The following is a 20,175-nucleotide window of genomic DNA, read 5'->3' on the forward strand; positions in this document are numbered from 1 at the left end:
TTAATCTTCTGTAATTCATCACTCAGATTAAGATACTAAACTAAACTAAATATAAAGGCCTTGGTCTTGAAAATGAGATACACAGTGTAGCAATGACAACAAACATAATAGAGACCAGATACATTTTCTTAACATGAATTTTGTCATTCATTCAATATTTTTTTGTCAATGAATGTGTGGGATACTAATAAAAACGATCTACAGTAATGGTTTGGTCCTCATTTGTGTAGACTGAATAGTTACATGTAATGTAATACCACCCCCTTGTGTTTAATCTGTATTCTGCACTTAGAGTAAAATACCTGATGCCCTCTTAATGGCAATTTATGGGTACAAACAATGTCTACAAATTAAGTTAGAAGCTGTAGCCTAATTGTAAGAAAAATAATACTCACATCTCCAACTTCTTTTTAAAAAATGTAGTCTACTACTTTCATATTAAATCTAAATCTAAATACAAAAGACCAATACACAGCTGTTGTGTTACCTACTGTAAAACTGAAACTACTGGACTGTAGTCTATATTTGTACTGTATGTGTTTAACTCCACAGAAGCTACTGTATCTGTCATGTGGGTAAAGGTCCTTCAACAACATTAGTGCTGCTAACATGCTGATGCTTAGCAAGTATAATGTTAAGCAGGTATATTTGTCGTGTTCACCATCTTAGTTTGGTGCTAACATTTTCACATTAACACTCAAACTCAAAGTGCTTTTTCCAGGTATTTTTGTCACAAACCAAAGTACTGGAGAAATTGGAGGAATTAAATGTCTAATGGTGGCACTAGATGAAGTCAAGGGATCACCACAGTTATTACAATTCCTCCTGTTGGTACTATTTGTACCAGAATGGAAATTATTCTCAAGACTATTCACTCAAAGCCACAAATGTTCATCTCATGATGGCACTAGAGAAAAACTCAGAAGACCAAAGCCATTGGGATTCAACATCTGGGAACCATGAATGTTGGTATGCCAACCCATATGTTGATATATAGATAAGTGAAGAATGTGGTGGTTGTGTTATAGAGGGAAAAGTCAGGGACCACCAAAGTTGTTAGGGTTCATCACACCATAAATGTCCATATCAAATTTCATAACAGTCCATCAAACAGTTCAGATATTGAGTCTGAAGCAAAGTGGTGGACAGACTGACATTACTATCCCTATATTAATGTGGATAAAAACATGATACACAAAATGAAAACATGAGTTTTTTCTCAATTCCTTTTTATTCCATGCAAAATAATTCCAATAATTATATAAGCAATAAACATTTTAACAGTTTTTACACCTTTTTTTAAAAAGAATTTGTAACATAATAAGACTGTTCTGAAATAGTTTGATCTCTTAATAAACTTCCAAACCCACAGCCTTTCTTACCACAGTCTGAACCTACTGCTGATCTCATATTAATCACATACTACAGCATACCGTACATTTTGTTCTACAACAGGCACTGGCACAACATTTGAATGCACCATGCGGCCCTGTTGGCAAACAGCAGGGGCAGGGATAACATTTGATTTCTGGAGCTCTCTCATTTTTAATTTGGTATGAAAGCAAAATGTATTTGGAGCTGGATAATACAGCAACATAAATTATTCTCCCATTGTTCATTATTTGGGTAAACTCAATTATTTGAGAGACGGCAGAGTGCATCTGTGCAGAACAATTGAATAAAACAAATTCAAAATTGAGCAAAGAAAATAATACTTTTCAAAAGTCTTTGGTTGAGAAGAAGAGTGTTGGGCAACTGTTTGCATTTTTAACCAGTTTGGTAAAACCCTGCTTAGCCACTGGCTGTTTGAGTAAACATAAAATGATTCTGTAGTTTTTGCGGTCACATTCAATGGATAACAATCACAGGTTTATAAGTGTAAATGACCAAATAATGTGAAGGCTGCTGTTGGCTCAAATACAGTCAACTTTATTGTACCACACAGTAAGAGAAAACAAAGTGAAACAAAGTCTTAATTGCTAAAATAAAGGCAAATTATTTTCAAATATGAGAAGTCTTGAGCCATTCTCTCAAGAGAAAACATAATTTTTTCTTTGTGCCTGCGTCAGAGAGGTCAGATGTCAGATCTGGACCTAGAGAGGCATTTGGTAAGATGGTAAAGAGCAATCAACGGTAGAGAATTCCCAATCATTCCTATGATTGAACTCCTTGTTGTCTTCACAGATTGCTTGACAGGTAAGCAATTCCTGTTGTACCTTGTGTGACACTCCAAGCAGGTTAAACTAAAACTAACAGGCCTAGGTGGTGATTCACAAGCCTTACTAGCTGTTTTTGGTCCTACTTAAAGTGATGTTAATGATTGTGCAAGATGACAGTTAAGGAAATGACACTTGATTGTGGGGGTGCTCATATAAGTGAAACTAACACAGTGAAACTGTCATCATGCTGTGCCTGTCAAAGATTTCTCTGATGGTTAAGAAAGGCAGAAGGCCAAAATGAGATCAGCTCTTTTCTTTCTTTTCCAGTTCAACAACACATGAAAGAAGAAAGGCTACCATAATCAAAGACACAGAAGCTTCATCTGTGCATTTAAGACCATTGTGGTAAACGTACAAAATAGAATTGTCTATGAATACATCTCTTTACATAACTGGCGATGGACAAATATTCCCCTCGTGAGGAATATCACCGGTGTGCAGCACCATTTTGAAACATGTTCATTTTGGATACTAAAGTTCAGGGAGGGAAGAAGCTGGGTGAACAGAAACTGAAGAAAATGTAATACAAAAGCAGCATATTGGGTAGATGCTAGACATGGGCAAAACAATGGTCCAGTACAGTTTAAGTGAATCTGTTTTTAAGAAATGAAGAACACTTTGTAGGTGTTATTTTGTAACCTACGCTCTTCCTATTAAGACTATTGATCTATTTGAAAGTTCGAAGGACTAGCTGTGTTTAACTCCACTGATGCTATCAGAGCACATAGATCAAAATCATCCAGTTGTTCCTAGTAGAGGCAAAGACTTAGTAGCTCAAGCATTTTAGCATACATGTGTTTTTTTGTATGAAATGAGAGAAAATGAAAGCCAAGTTGTATGAATAACAACTTTTAAGGCCATAAAAAAGTAAAGGCAGATCTTATGTATGCTCAAGTATTAACATGGGACACTGCAGTCAACAATCTATCAGGGACACATGGATGATTTTAGAGTCTATGTGTTCTTGACTTAACCGGTCCTAAGTGACCAAACATTGTGTATTACTTTCCATTATTTGTCAAAAAACTCTATTTTTACAAGAAATATGAGATGATATATGTCGAAAACATATTCTAATTTAATTTTGCTCAAATCTGGAGGATTGTAGGAGCATGTTGGGACTTAAACAGGGCAGAGCTGATGGGTAGGGCTCTTAGGCTGTCTTCTTACAGACGTGGATGAAGTAGCACGGGGCTTGGGACTGACCCGGGATGTACGTCTGGAAATCTCCGTAGACGCTGTGCTCCACTTTACCGTTGAAGGCCCCTTTCAGCAAACCTTTGAAGCTCTCCAGACAGTGAGGGTAGTAGGACAGACGGAATTTACTGCAGGACACAAATTGAGCACAAACACATTAGGTTACTCTCTCCACTCGATAAAGGAACTTATTGTTGTGTCTAACATGTCTGGACATGGAGTGTATCGACCTTCGACTGAAAGGGATTTGAGCAAACATCATAGAGAGTCTTCACAGTGAAGCAATAACCCAGACTGTGAGACAAATATTATCAAATGTCACAGCACAAACACTGGAGAACACATTTAAGGAATGTGGCTTAGGCATGCTAATGATGGAGAGTCAGTTATTTGATGATCAGAAAGTAAAGTAGATACTGCTTTAAATATTTATCATGCAAAACTTAACATTCACAAAGAGATTGTACCTGTCACAAATACTGCATGTCATATTATGGCTTATTATCAAACACTAACTGTGCCTGACAGGATAGTTATTATTTTCATGAATCTGTCTCCTGATCTTCAGTACTAAGGTAGAGTCTCTCTGTACCTCACGCAAATAATCAGTGAAATCCAGCAATACAATGTTAGTTTCCTGCCAAACATATTACTGTAGTACAAGTTGAGGCAGGCAAAAAGTAAACTGTAAGGTTGGGCGATATAACAATATAATGTTGGCTCAACACTTACCTGATTTCAGGAAGATTTTGGAGGGCAGCCTCAGGCACAGTGATGGTGTAGTCCAGTGTGATCATATGAGGTTTACTGTTGACCCACAGCACTGAGGTGGAGATGTCCTGAGTTAGATCGCTCTGAAACACAAAACACATGTTATACAGTACATTTATGCGTAACACTGACTAATATTATACATGCTGGTGAGTATTACACACCAAAGACTATTTCCCACAACCTTTCATCTCCTCTTCAGTAATTCCAAGAGAGAGCTGAGCCTGATCAGAAGCTATTTAGCAAAACCAGGAAGTTGCTCTAGCTGTTATGGAGTTGGACCATGAGAGCAGACTCTGGGATTACGGAGGTATCTGGAGTGGATTTTGCTCTAGCACGCGACTGTTGACTTAGTATTTACGTTTAAGCCCTCCAGCTGGATAGTTCCTACGTTGGCTGGATTAAAGAATATGGAGCTTGTTTGGAGGAAAATAAAGTAAATCAAATATGGCTCAAAGTAGTTGGTACCTGCTGTTATGTCTTTTTCTATTTCATATATATGAGCTTATGCCAAAAGACAAGAAAGTAAACTTCAGGACTGCTTGCTTATCTAAACTTAAGATGTATGGACCCAAAGTTTTGCAGAAACATGTTGGTAAAAAGAAGGAAAATGTGTAACTGATTACTTGTTGAGACTTCTTGCTGGTACCATACAATTGTATTTTAACTGCAATATAGATGCTACTCAATAAGGCTGCATGCTTACATGTACTCCAAATAAACTTTTCTCAGTTTTCCTGTACTCTTTTCTCACTGTTTTCCAAGAACAGTCTTACACCAGACAATACCATGCACAATTCCCTCTGTTTTGCCTGTGCCTCTTTCACTGCAGATCTTGCAATATCCGGCAGGCTCTGAAAAGAGATTTAGGTCTTATACTCAGCTGCTGCTAAGGCTGTTGTAAGTAAACCATTCATAAAGAGTAGTATCTCTCCAACTCCACTTCAGAAAGCAATGAAGAGCCAGATAGTACTGAATCTGTTTTAAATTAAAAAAAGAAAAAAAAAGAAAAGCCTTTTTGTGTGCAGCTCAAGCAGCTTTTTTTGTTCTTAATTGGCATTTTTTATTTTTTACAAACTTGCAATCTGTTTCACTTTTCAGAAACCCACTGATGGTGAGAAAAAAAGGTTACATTTACAAAAGTTAGATGGTTATTGCACAAACTGTTGATTAATAAATTACAAATTTGTATATACAGGTATTAAAGCGGGCCAGAACAATCAATAAGTAAATAAATAGTAAATGCTTGATAAAAATGATTGGCAGTTTCATAGATAATAAGGTCAAGAGAGTTCATTTGTCTTGGAGAAGGGTCAAGCAAGCTCTTAAAAAACATCCATGGTTCAGCTGTTCAGACCAGGGGTTGTGCGTCAAACTAAACCCTCGCATGTAATACCCCATCCGACCACAAAATGAGATGCAATAACAGAGTGGCGCTGTCCGCATTTACGCTCGTTCACTCTACAGGAAATGAAGACCGCAGAAGCAATGATTCAACTTTTATAATTTCGCTTGAAACTAAAATATGAGACATTCGAGTGTTTTTATGGTTGTGGTGAATGAAAGTCGCCAGACTTTTCTTTGTTTAGCTGTTTCTCCGTTGTGAAACCGGATGAACGGTAAGAGACAGTCGTGTTTAATGTCTGACTTTTTTGCATTTTCACAGCGTAACGTTATCTTTTATACAGTCTATGAACGTTATTCGTCATCTCTCCACGCGACAACATTAGTAAAATTAATTGGTACTGACAACAACGACCAACAACAGTTTACCGTACTGTTCTGTCTCCTGAAATATGACTGACAGTAAACTATAACATTATCTGTGGAGCAGCAGCACTGATAGATATGTATGTGAATGTATTCATTTATTTTACATCTGTGATTAAATGTTTTCTTGGTAAAAGCAGAATCACAGGTAGCTGGATGAGGGAGCTGTGGCGAGAGCAGCACAAATGGCTCATCGTCACCTCTGACCCCCAGCGGTGGCCTTCATTCAGGCCTCTAATCCTCCAGGTCTGATGGCTCCAGGATGAGTACAGAACACTGGGTGAGCACATAGTTTCAGTTCAGCATCATGCTTTTCTCACAGCTGATCTGCACTGATGAGAGCCAGTAATTTCTCTGCGTTGTGTATATTTTCTTTACAGTCACCAGAGACCCAGTCTGATCTGAACCGATAAGGTATTCGGTGATCACAGCGAATAGATACAAATCTCTCTGACATCATCAGGAGATCTAGATCAATGGACCTGATGCTGCTTGTCAAATACACAACTGACACACCTACAAATTAACAAGGTCTCAGCATGGATGTTCATTTCTTTGGCTGCGCCTCCTTTGGACGTCTGGATTCCAGGAAAATATGTCAAGAAATGGGTGCTTAAAAGAAGGTCAGTTGATAACATAGCCTGTCCATAAAGAAAACAAGCCCACCAGAGCTCAGAGTACAAATCAATTTGTTATTTTGAGGTGAGTCAATTTCCCCGCTGCACCACTACACCGGATCTTAGGGCTCCCCTCCTGTCAAATCCCATTTTAACCCCTGTGTATCTAAATTAGGTTGAATAGATTACATAATCTAAATGTCAAACTTTATATTCTATAAATGTTCTTAACCCCATTAAGTTCAATACCTTGTAGTAAATATTTTTGCCTTGTGGTGCTTTCCCGGTCTCCAAAATGTAGTCGTAGTTGCGGTGGTCAATGATGAGGATACCACCTGGTCTCACCATACTGGCAATGTTGTGAAGGGCCAACTTCTGTTCACTCTGGTCCCCTAAGAGCAATACAACATCACCATCATTATTAAGGTTAAGGCTGTAATCAAGAAAAAATAAATACAAAGGTGATTGAGACAATTAATTGTTAGAAGAATGTTCTAATACTTTAATCATGTACCTTTAAAATCTGGTAAATGAGCGAATGAGTTGCCCAGGCAGATAACAGCATCAAAGCCATCGCCTGGTTTTTGAATGTCGTCTTGTAACATCAGCCAGTTGGCCTCTTCAATTACTGTGAATAAGAAGGAAAGAGAAAAAAGATATTAGAAGGATGTCACTTGAGGAACACTGCAGAGATGTGATCTTTACATACCGAAATAAAAAAACAATGTGTGTTCAACCATGACCCTTCAATCTGAGCAAAATGAAAAACATCATACCCCACTGGTCGAAAGCTTTTTCTTTTCTTCTGTCCCATCTCGACTTCAGTGCATACTTGAGCATTTTGTCGCTGGCATCCACACTCACCACATTGAAGCCCTCCTCGAGCAACATAATGGAGTCGACTCTATAAAATAAAATAAATATGCTCTGTAAATACAACCCCTGCATAAAATCAGCCTACCTAAATAATAATGATAAAAACACTCAGCTTGGTACACACCATGCTTCATCTTTAAAATGTATACTGCAGCAAAGTAAGCCGAAAATGTTACCAATGGTGAGTTAAGCTACTTTTGATTTTACTTTGTCTTGTGTGCTTCCTTGTGACTGCAGCTGATGTCTGCTTTGTTGAAATGTCCTAATACGATTAAATCCTAAATTCAAAGTACAGATTATTTTGGCATCTGAATTTGACTTTGTTGCATTGTTTAATCGAACAAGAATACACACACAGCCACTTTGTTTAACCACGCCTGTTTGTTCCTTCTTCCTGGTTTGTACCGGCTGCTGACATTATTCAGACATGATGCTAAGTAAACACATTAACACTCCTATCATCTACTTTTTAAATGATCTTCCGATTAAGGAGTGGTGCTCTTTGTTAGTATTGACACTATCGTCATACTAAAGAGAGGAAACAAGCCTTTAATGTTTAACAGGTTTAAAGAGCGGGCTGATATTTGATAGCCAGCAGCTCCTCATGCTTAGAAAGCCAAAAAAAGAGGTCAAAGGTCAGTTTGGACAGATGAGTGATTTGTCTCTTTGCACTTAAGTCTTTTCCAGTAATAACTAGTTGTGAATTGATGTTTCACAAAATTCAAGTTCATGTTAGAAAATAAGCAAAAGCCACAGAGGGGATAAATTCAGTGGACAATGACCTGAAAAAAGGTAACACACAATAATCATTAACAGCATCCGACAATAAACAGCAGGAAATGTTTAAAACAAAAACAACACTCTGTCTGCAGTAAGATGACAAAAACCAATAGTAAGAAAAGAGTGGAACTACATAATTGTTGCAAAAGAGTTTTACAAGCTGTGACTTGGAATTACACAGTGTATACCTCAATGCAAAATAAATCATTCATCTGCAAGTTTTGATTATATTCTAAACTACAGTTTGTAATCTGTAGGTTCTTGCACAAGCTGCCACTAAATTTGGTCACAGAACAACTGGAAAGCCTGGCATCACAGTCACAGTTAGTGAGCCAAAAATAGTGGGGCGCTTTGTAACCTCATTCCACTACAAGCATGTTTACATTGCCCCAGAAGGCCCTGCTACTGACACACTCTACTACTATGGAATGAGGTCAACGTCAGAGTTCAACACGACAACATCCACCCAACCGTTGCTCTGTGAGATATGAAGCTTTACAATGTTTACTTCTAAGATGCGAATGATTGCGTTTTGACCTGGAGTGGAGGGAGTTATGATAAACAGACGGTTAATAATTATCAGCCAAACAGAATAGGCTGTAATGGCAACTTTTAGATAAGATGCGTTTTGTGGGCTAGATGACAGATTAACTTAACCGGCCCAATTTCAATCACTGATAAACTGATTTTTAAAGAGAATTCAATAAAAAGCATTTAAAAAATGATATTGGTACATTGTCCAATTACATGTCCATTACATGTCCTGCATAATTGTCCCCATATGTAAAGACGCGCTGAGGTTGGCTGAGAGGTTAAAATGTGTCGTATTCTTGTCTGAGTTCAACTGATGGCCTTGCTGCTGTCCCAGAGCACAGATACATTATCAGCACAGGTAAACAGACTGCAAGGAACCAGTCAAAACTCACTGCAGCTACCTGTCACTGGTTCACCAGCCACTGAACTCTGTCTGCTTTTCCACACAAGTCACTTTCAGCAGCCAGCTTCTATTTTTTTAATTTATTATATTTTTCAATCTCCATTTAGAAGCTCGCTGTGGATCAAAATACATTAAATGTGTGTAAATGCGTGCTGGGCTGCTCTGCAACACTTGCATCTTTTGCTTAGGCAATTATGAGCATATATGGTTATGAAATCATCTAATAACTTTTAAAGTCACTTTTAGTAATGGCCCCAACCCCCCAGACTGCTGCTGGAGGGATGAACTGGTAAAAAAGTGCAACTCTGCACTTTCATTCATTACTTTCAGGCCTAATCCGGATTTTGTCCAGAGTTGAAACGGTCATTGGGTTGAAATTCCAGGAAAGTCAAACTAACCTGATTATCTATTAAGATATGCAATTTATAATATTTTCCCCCACTGAATTATCTAGAGCTGTACAGAACTGAGAAATCTCTTGTCAGCTGTTTTCTATTTGTCTGCACCTCTATCAAGCACAGACAGACACTTACACGTGGCAATATGCACAGACTGCAAAAATTAGTCTCTGCTATGGAGCTCCATAATTAAAGCATACTGTAGACTATTTTCAGAATGGTCACACCCATTCACAAACCTGAAGAGTAAGTATGGGAGCCCAGTTTGATCAGCACCTTAACCTCTCACTGTTACACCATGTGCAAGTGCAGTCTTCAATTCGGCATACACTTCATACACAAATCTGCACACATCTCTGAATTACAACTATTCAATAGCTGTCTTATTATACCACATTTGCCATAAACCAAAAAAATACAATAGCAGAAGTCTTTTTAAAATAATGTGTTCTTGATGTATAGGACTAAAGCCGAATTAGAGATTGGATTGTACTTAGATACGGTGTTTATATAACTATTCACCAGGCTTGCTATTTTTGCTCATATACAAGAGTAAATCTTAAATTGGCGTAAATGTTCAAAGGGTTTGGTGAAACCAACCCCTGCGGAGCCTGACATTACCCTGTTCCGCAGGCTACATCCAGCACTCTCCGCACCCCATGCTCTTTCAGCAAAGACACCACCCAGCTCTTGTACTCCAGCGTCCTACTCTGCGTGTCTCCGATGTACAGCTGCCAGACTTTCGCTGCTTTGCCGTCGGCATACTGGTCAGGAAGACCCTCGGCGGCCACACCGAGGGAGCGGGTCCTAAACACGCTGTCGACCGACATGCTGCTGTTGCTTCAATCTGCGAGAGTATTCAGCTGACTTGAATGTATGAAAACGGTCTACTTATATAACAGGGATTCTCTCTCACATGCTAGCCAACAAATTCGGTTGTTATTATTTATATGAGCAGCTCAAGGGGGACAAACTTTAACCCAATGACACCCCTCTAGACACTAACGCCTACTTTTTGATAGGATGGATAGAGGAGTGAGGGAGGGAGACTTCCCCGCTTCCGTATTTACGTCTAGACGTTGTTTTTACATGACGCTTTTAACCCTAAGCATTGCCTGACAGGAACATTTTGGCGTTGCACTTCAACGACAAGTTGCAACAAGTTCATTTCAGATACTTTATTTGAAGTTCAGGTTTGGGTCAGGGACATTTTTGAGGCTATAAGTCCACTAGTGCTGCTGAAAGAGGCAGAGGTTCAGCCTGAGAGAAAGGTGTTGCAATGAGGCAGTGCTCAGGGCAAAATACACCGGATACGCCTGCCATCTGAAAATGCACCGACATATTTCATCATGTGCCATTTCATCATGCACCTTGGAGGAATTACATGTTTGGCTAAGAAATGATTATTAATACTCTTTTAGTCAAGATGTAATGGTTTACATCCAATTTAACACAACAACAATAATATTAAATGTTCTCTTTATTGCACAGCACTTATCACAGTGAGAACTATAGGCTACATAGGCCTACATATGAATCAAAATTCTTTTGGCAGAAATTCAACAAAGCCAAAAAAAAAAAAAATCTAACAGAGATTGTCCGCCAATCAAATACTGCCTTTTTTCAGTCTCTGCACCCTCCCAAAAAGTGAACTCCTCCTGTCAGGATTGGCAGATTAAGTCCGCAAACGAACATACAAATGTACTGGAAGAGGTGAGGTTATGTCAGCCACAACCGGTGCCATCCAGGTTAGGGTTGTAGCACCCAGCCTTATCAACTCCTACCCTCTTAGTGACCCACATGCACCCTCATTTTCAGGACAACATAAACATACATAGAATAAGGCCACACAGGTTCACAATACTGCTAGTAGTGGTTTAACAGACAATAATAAATCAAAAGAAACTTGTGCAGTTTTCCACCTCCACCCTTTAAGTGGTTTTTAAAACCGGTTTTACTGAAAATGCTGAATCATTGATGAGTGGTGTGCACACGTGTGCATAAGCAGATTTGTAGAAAGTTAGTCACTGTAGACAACTGCCTCGAGATTTTGGGGAAACTGGCATAATTGTGGTTTCATTTTGTAAATCGACTCAAACAAAATGCTATATCAGTACTTTATTAATTTTAATTCATTAATTACTTCATTCATTTTAATTAATTGATTTAATTATTTCATTTTAATTGTTTCTATTATTATGTCCCAAATTAGTAATGAATATGTACTGTATTGTGAGTGCAGATCAGATGATGTAATTTGTGTAATTTGGGTACCTGTTCTGGTATGGAACTGGGCCAGAATCACTTGACCTCAATGCACTTCACTTGCTGAAGACCAGACTATGGGCAAGAACTTCCCAGAACAAACTAACACAGTAAAGTAAATATGAGAGTAACAGTTCAGGCCTGACACATCATCATCAAGAAAGATATGACATCTTTGCAACATTAAATATGAACATTTTGTTTAAGTTTAGGTTCATTTGCTCAATATATTTTGGTCTCTAAAAATAGTTTGACCATATATCCAGGTTAGGGTTGTAGCACCCAGTCTTATCAACTCTACAGTCCTACCCTCTTAGTGACCCACACCAACCCTCATTTTCAGGACAACATAAACATACATAGAATAAGGTCACACAGGTTCACAATACTGCTAGTAGTGGTTTAACAGACAATAATAAATCAAAAGAAACTTGTGCAGTTTTCCACCTCCACCCTTTAAGTGGTTTTTCAAACAGGTTATACTGAAAATGCTGAATCATTGATGAGTGTGCAAACGTGTGCATACAGATTTATAGAAGGCATAGTTACTGTAGACAACTGCCTTGAGATGTTGGGGAAACTGGCATAATGGTGGTTTCATTTTGTAAATTGACACAAACAAAATGTTCTATAAGTACTTTTTTTAAATTTTAATTAATAATTAACACGTCATCATCTGGGAATATATGAAATCTTTGCAACATTAAATATGAACATTTTGTTTAAGTTTAGGTTCATTCGCTCAATATATTTTGGTCTCCAAAAATTGTTTGACCATATATATGCACACCCCAAAAGCACTCAAATTAAAGGATAAGTTTGCACCTTTTAAAGTCTATCTTAAAAGATTTGTCAGGTGTTCACATGAACCTTGACACGTTTTTGTTGCTATAATCAGTCCAACTCTTCACACTGACCATTAAGAGACCTCTTTGTAGTGTACTTTCAATGAAGGTGATGGGAGGGACAAAATACACAGTCCTCCATCTGTACAAAAAATGGATTTATTTAAAAGTAAATTTTAAGCTAATGTGAAGCTCCAGCCGTCCAACGAGTAAAATCAAGTCAGTGTCTTTCAAAGTAACTTTTTAGTGCGAAATTCCCTCTTTGAACAGCAAAACGTTGTGATTAAAGCCCTAAATAGAGACTTTTTACTTAAAAAAAAAAAAAAACCTAAGCTAACGTTGGGAGATACATGCTTCACTTGACTAATTTGGATGGCTCACATTATCTTCAGATAATCTTTTAAATTCATTTTTGTTCAAAATGAGGACTGTAAACTTTATTGTCCATCACTTACATGTGAAGGGGATCTTCTAATGTTCAGTGTTAACTAGACGAATGCTTACTGTGAGCAAAACCTGTTTCAATGTTCATTTCGGCATCTGAATACAGTTTTAATAGTTTTGAAATTTGTGAACTCACCCTTTAGAGCTGAGTCACTCACTGAAACGCCCTAAGTAAATGTTTTGAGTCATGCTGAAACACAACAGTCTTATCTGCTGTGCTTCTTTTGTGGGAGAGGAGCATAAACATTCATGTAACTGAACAAGATAAAGGCAGCAATCAGATTTGTTCAAAGTTTCCTCCTTAGCTTGGGTTTTCTGGGTCATCTCACAGTTGATCTAGTTGATGTTTTAACTTGTGTAAGATCATGTTGCCATAAGGTCACATATTAATTTAAGACTTCCAGTTTTGGGAGTGAAGGAGTGGCTGCTTTGCTGTATATTACTTGGATTAATTGGAATTTGGTTACTTGTGTTCTGAGGCGCTCTCACTAAAATATGTCTCTAGTAACATCTAGTGGCATCTGTAGGAAACTACAATAACATACAGAAATAAAGCTGGACTCCTATGCCTGGTGATTTTGTCTGTTGCCCTCTGCTGACAAACTTCAGACTACATTCTCAAACCTAAAGACAGGTTTAGGTGAGGTTGTTGCACTAAATGCCAGAGTGATGATCAGGTCTGTGCTCTGATGTTTCTGTGACCTTGTGGAACCTGAGGAAAAAAACAGGTTTCTTCACAGTTTTCTATGCAAAGGAAAAGTCCATGGAAATGTAAACTGGATAATAAAAAACTCAGTAAATCTACATGGAAACAGCATCTTATCATCAATAACCTACAGGAAGACAAAGATAAACAAAACAAAAAGAAATGCAGTATGGGGTGATTTGGGTGTTTTTCTCTTGCGAATTGCACATTGTTTGACTGTCTCCTGTGGATTCAGGATGTCTTCAATTGATATTTCTTTCATTTTTAAATTACATCATTATTGAGTCAATCACCAGTATTGCAATTTTCTCCAATTCTAGCAAGACTATCACATTATTTGAAGCATCGACACTGCAGTTTATATCGTATTTTATTGTATTTGTATCATTGGATCAAATTTGTTCAATAAACTGGTAAACAAACTTTATGGTACACAACAGGAAGTCTGGGCTGTTTATTCAACAGATAATGCATGTTTTAGAGTTTAGGCAGAAGACTGATCTCAGCAATCCCTTTTAAACATGTTATTATCAGTAATACTGAAGCTAAATCTGAAACCGATCCAGAGTGCTGGCTCACTGCTCAGCAGAGATACTAGTTTTGCTGAAACAACTAACCTGCTGCAATCTGCATGAAATAAAAATGGCTCTGTTGTAATCAGGTTTCCTGTTAAGACATGAAAGTGTGATAGTGAGCCAGCTGTACAAAACCAGGATCCTGAAACAGAAACAGCTAAATGAAATTCAGCTATCGTTCACTTCATTATTTCCACCTGTGCTTTTCCTACTGTGACAAGTTAAATGCCTGTATTTGACTTTGGAAATGTATTGTTTGTTATCTTACTGAAGATCCTCCGGTGTGGGGATAAGCAAATATGTTCATCAAATAATTATCTACGACATGATGACTAAGAAGAAGTATGTATATCAATTTTAGATGCTTCAACACAGGAGCTGATTTCTAGATAGAGATTCTTGTGTTGTTAGCCAGGTTTTTCCTCTTCCCTTTAGCAGTTTGTTCAAAAGAACAGTAGATGGCGCTCTAAGAGAGGCAATACAGTATACAGCATGGACTGTTATGAATCGACTTATACTTAAATGTCACACCACCAAAAGTACAATAAACATGCTCAAATATGAGTTTCTACATAATGAAGTATCATAGAACATTTACATGAAATTTCAGATAAGTAACTTTTGAAAGAAAACTAGCACTTTTACCATAGGATTTCCATTTTGTGAGACTACTTTTTCCTCAACTTCTGTACATTTATTTGATAGCTGACAATTTAAATGATATTGCTTACCTTAACACACTGTTACTTATTTCAATTTTGATTTTAACTTGTTTGTTTATTGATAGTCTCTATTCTCTTTGCAAAAAAACTACTGTAAATATGCTGAATCATTTAAACAGTTCCAATTTAACACATTTTCACCAATCAATCAATTTCCATTAGTTTCATGTTACATCATACATTTATTTACAAGCTTAGCATATATTTGGCTTGTAACAGCTTACTTAGTCCAAGTAACTGCAGCCATCTGATAAATGTAACAGAGAACAAAGTACACAATTGTCAGTAACTGTAAATACTATACAAGCAAAGGAATCAATATTAATGATGTTTTGAATTGGTTTTAACAGTCAGTGTTGTTCACAGGAGCAGCAGACCGTTGATTGGAACTTTGCTCTCTGCGCTTCTGACGTTTAACAACATAATACCTTACCACACATATTAACACTACCACAGCCACAGTAATAAAAATCCATATCCAAATAAAACTCCTTGCAGATGCAGATGAACCCCGCGGACTATTCTTTTTAATAGGTGGCCTCACAAAAGCTGGGACAATTTTAGTGGTGCCATTCGCTCTACTACATTTGACTTGATCTTTTAGTATATGCCCTTCTTTGCAGGAGCAGAAAAAGCCTCCAAAATAGTTTTTACAGTTTTGCTCACATTGCTGCATCGAACATTCATCAATGTCCTCACAAAATCCTTCATTCTCTATAAAGCCGTCAGGACATTCGCATCCATCGCTTCTCTCACATATTGCAGGGCATTTCTCTGTTGCACAGTGCATTTTGCACCGACTTGGGTCTTTACTGTCTGGAATATATCCATTGAAACAAGAGCATATATAGCCTCCTCTGACATCTTTGCAGGTGTGCTCACAAGGAGCAGTTTTACAGCCCTTAGAACTCTTGAAAAACTGTGCCTGGCATGCATCTTCGGGCTTTGTTTTGCACAGAAACCCATCCGTTTTCTCTGAGCACAGCCTCTCTGTCCACTTTTGTTCATTTGAAAGTGACACACAGTGGGGAGAGCAGACTGTAACATTGTCTTTCCAGGTGTTGAAAGATGGAGTAAAGTTCCTGTCCATACCAACAGAGGTCCACTCATAGCCTCTCAGCAGAGCTGAAAGGTTGCTGCAGGCGGTATCTGGTAAACGCAGTCCAATCCAGAAGTTCCCATTCAATTCTTGACCCAAAAAGTCAAGAATGCTCTCATCCGCCTCAGACTGAAAAGTCATTAATTCTCCATTCCTGTCATGACATGTTTTTTCGGCTGTTTTAAAGTCCACACTGTCTTGATTAACAGTTATGCAGTCACTTACAGTACATATAGGTCTGCAAGTGCCAGTCTGCTTCATGCAAACTCCTACCTTAATAGAAAATAAAATAAATGACATCAAAATAGTCAAAGACACTACCTTCATGGGCACAAACATAGTCAGTTTCAAGCAGGCCATGTTGTCATCCAGTAGATCATCTTAAAATGGTGGGTGGCTCATGGAAATTTTAGCGTTCCAGCTACCTACTGCGGAAGGAAAGTTGAAAACAGGAAGGAAATGAGATAAAGTTATAGTACTGTTTTTTTCCAGTAATAGCTACTGACGGCCGAAGATACTCTAATGTACATTAATTTACATCATTGCATAAGATTCACACCAGCATAAACAGATATACAGACTTCATTCAGAAAGTAAAATGTGTTTAATTGTGTTTGTGAACGAATGTATCCCTGTGGCAGTGGTGGAAATTACATTAACACAGATTTTTATTTATTTATAATTCAGTACATTTACTTAAGCACACATCTGAGAAACTTACATTACTTGAGAGTTTTTCAATGTTATGCAACTTTATACTTGACTTAAAGAAAAACCTCTTTTTCCATACGCAGTATGTGTGCATATAAACTACTGAGCATCATATGAAGAGGTTAAAGCCCCAGCTTGACTAATTACAATATTTGAGTACGACACCTACAGAAACCAACTAAGTTTTTGTTTGTAATGTAAATTTGTATTGAAGTTTTAATAGTATATGTGTGGTATTTGAAGACTCCCACCACTGCCCTGAGGTATGGAAGGAAGTGAACATCCCCTTTTTGTGTCATCTGACTGAGGCAGTAAAGATAATGCCTTCTAGGGCTGGGGCATTTTCTGTCTTACTCAACCATAGAGTATGAGACAGTGGGTTTAGATAACAGGGAGAAGTACATACATCAGTCATACAATAATAAAATGGCAGAAAAAGCAGTCTGTTTTGACAAGACAAATTACAAAATCAGCTGGCAGACCTTAGAAATATAGATGCTCACTTTTAATGTCCCATCCTAAATTATTTTATTGGATTTATTTTTTGATCATTAACTATGTCAGTGAAATACAGACCACCCTCAACACAAGGGGGCTTTGCAAACCCACCACCCCTACATACTGACATATTACTGCTTAACTTCTTACACAGCAGAGGCTATTTACCATTTTGTCTTTTTTTACCCAATATATTTATTTCTCATTATTTATTATGTACTTATACTTATGAGCGAAATAAAAGATGGCGGTGAACACTTAAACTTTCTCTGCTTTGATTTGATATGTGATCATTTGATATCCCTCTTAACCAGAGAGAGAGAGCGAGAGAGAGCGAGAGAGAGCGAGAGAGAGAGAGAGAGAGAGAGAGAGAGAGAAACATAAATTACATAAATACATATTAATCAACATATAATCAGAGTTCACAGTCTTCTTCTCCATCACTATCAGGTCATAGGTCGTCAGTCAAGATAGACTCATACAGTTTCTCTAAACGTGGATCCAATCCAGAGGACACCCAACAGTAGCCATCTGTAGTGGTATTTTTTTTGGCTTCTTTTTTGGAGCGACTGCATCGACAAATTGCAATTGCCACAGTCACTGCGAGCAGAAACAGCAATGGAATGACCGAACCGAGGACGCAGATTATTACCCTCATATTGGCTGTCTTGGCAGGACTAGTAGTTAAGGATACGTTGCTCTGATGATCACCGTGCGTAACGTTCACCAACTCTGGAAGTGGTGTGTCAGTATGAGGGGACTGATGCTGGAGCTCTATTGTTGTTCTGATTAAAGACTCTGTGAAGTTTTCTTGTGTTTCCTCATCAGCATTTGATGAAGACACGGTCACATCTGGATTGCAATTCTTTCCATCGGTATCCAGGTTAAAGCCGGGTGGGTAGGTGCACATGTAGCTGCCAACAGTATTGATGCATTCAAAGGGACAGTCACTATTGATGCATTCATTTGTGTCTACACATGAGTGGCCATCTTGAGATAAAGTAAAGCCCTCTTTGCAATAACAGGAGAAAGAACCAACACTGTTCAAGCAGCTGTGCTGGCATCTTGAATGCATGCACTCATCCACATCAATGCACTTACCCTCAATCATTTTATAGCCATCACTACACTCACACTTGTAACTGCCGTGTGTATTCACACATAAGTTATCCAAACAAATCTGCGATTGGCATTCATCAATGTCAGAGCAGTTGCGCTGGTTTGCATTCAGTTTGAACCCATCTGGGCACTTGCAGGAATATCCTGACTCCCCCATTACACACTGATGCTCACAGGTGTTAGTGCGGCACAAGTTTCTTATCCTGCAAGAAACTCCATCATTGTCCAGGTCGTAACCATTTTTGCAGGAGCATCGAACCCCGTCGGCGTCCATGTGGCACAAATGTTCACATCCACCATTGTTGATCACACAATTTTGCTTTCCTGTTTTGCAAAACGGACCAGGGTTAGTCCATTGATATATGCCGTCAACACTTGTGCACACAGAGTAAACAGTCAGCTGCTTGCCATTACACGAAATGTCAGCATATGTTCCAAGAGGAAACAATGTCATTTCACTTCTTTGTGGCTCTTCGGAGAATGGCGCTATGTAGGTTATTTTTCCAGGCCCCAGCAAAGCCAATGGTTTGCACATTCCTTGGAAATAAAACTTACATGCATAAAAAACAGAGCCTTTGCAAGTTCCAGCAGCCCATTTTAGTTGGTTCTGACTTGAAGTGTAAGTAATCTTTACACATCTCTCAGCGCATGTGTACGTAGGCTCATTTTCCCAGTTGGAGTAGTGAGAATCTTTTTCCCCTGATACCCACTTAAAACCCCTGAGGGTCTCATGGGCTAACATACAGTCTCCCCTCTGCAGTTTTAATCCAATCCAAAATTTGAAGTCCTGATGTCTTTGGATCTGTGAAAGAAGCGACTGTAGTACATCCTCTTCTTCCCTGCCTCTGACAGTCATCAGATTACCTCCATTGTCGACGCAGTTTTGATGGGCCTTCTCAAAGTTCACCTTGTCCATATGTAGAGTGAAGCAGGCCTTTGAAGTGCACAGCGTTTCATGTTCAGCTCCAGATCCCTTAAAGCTGTTGATAAGCAGCAGTAGAAAACTCAACAGCATTATTGCCATGGAGAGCAACAATTTAACTGATATCCAGAGGGGCCCTGGGAGTTTTTGAGTAAAATGTGACCAATATGTGGCCAAAAAACAAGTGGAGTGGGTCTGAAACTAACATTCATGCTCCTGTATCCTGTTTGGGACACAAACTAAAGACGGAAGTAATGTTTTGCAGCAGTTATGGATTCTTTTTTTCTCCCCCACTGACCACTTCCGTTTTGAAACACAAAACAATGGCAGGGTGAAAATTGTTTTGACTGCTTCTCCAGATGTCTCCGGCACCAGGCATTTAAGCTGACTCCCTGAATTGTAGTGAGTTACAATACAAGCACATACAGGGGTCAGAGTCCCAGGGAGCCTTTGACACAATAAATGGAGACTGTGGATAAATGCACAATAGCTGTAGCTGGGAATTAATCTGTGACCTTTTCCACCATGCTGTCCCTCCCAACGTATAATCTTTATTATAATGGTAGAGTACAAACATCATCATCATCCACTGTAATTAATTGTTTACTTAATATGCCATATCATGCATATCAATGTGTATAAACTATAACTACTATTATTTTATTAATTGTGCACCTAACATAATGCTCATGAGTTAAGACAAA

General features: G+C 38.3%; 3 protein-coding genes across 3 annotated transcripts; all 3 read right to left on the reverse strand.

The window, feature by feature from the left end:
- Nucleotides 1-1,913: 1,913 nt before the first annotated feature.
- gnmt (glycine N-methyltransferase) lies at nt 1,914-10,499 on the reverse strand. Its single transcript, XM_053335889.1, has 6 exons — nt 10,187-10,499; nt 7,351-7,478; nt 7,089-7,202; nt 6,824-6,966; nt 4,149-4,270; nt 1,914-3,544 (listed from the first exon to the last, which is right to left on the reverse strand). Exons 1-6 carry the CDS (start codon nt 10,393-10,395, stop codon nt 3,373-3,375), a joined length of 888 nt encoding a protein of 295 aa, XP_053191864.1. The 5' UTR covers nt 10,396-10,499; the 3' UTR covers nt 1,914-3,372.
- Nucleotides 10,500-15,190: 4,691 nt separating this feature from the next.
- LOC128375515 (thrombomodulin) lies at nt 15,191-17,164 on the reverse strand. The gene has a single exon (XM_053335885.1). It carries the CDS (start codon nt 16,579-16,581, stop codon nt 15,466-15,468), a length of 1,116 nt encoding a protein of 371 aa, XP_053191860.1. The 5' UTR covers nt 16,582-17,164; the 3' UTR covers nt 15,191-15,465.
- Nucleotides 17,165-17,780: 616 nt separating this feature from the next.
- Nucleotides 17,781-19,670, reverse strand: LOC128375512 (complement component C1q receptor). The gene has a single exon (XM_053335882.1). It carries the CDS (start codon nt 19,571-19,573, stop codon nt 17,882-17,884), a length of 1,692 nt encoding a protein of 563 aa, XP_053191857.1. The 5' UTR covers nt 19,574-19,670; the 3' UTR covers nt 17,781-17,881.
- Between the last annotated feature and the right edge of the window lie 505 nt (nt 19,671-20,175).

Source organism: Scomber japonicus, chromosome 16, assembly GCF_027409825.1.
Source record: "Scomber japonicus isolate fScoJap1 chromosome 16, fScoJap1.pri, whole genome shotgun sequence".
In the NCBI taxonomy this organism is placed as follows: Eukaryota; Metazoa; Chordata; class Actinopteri; order Scombriformes; family Scombridae; genus Scomber; species Scomber japonicus.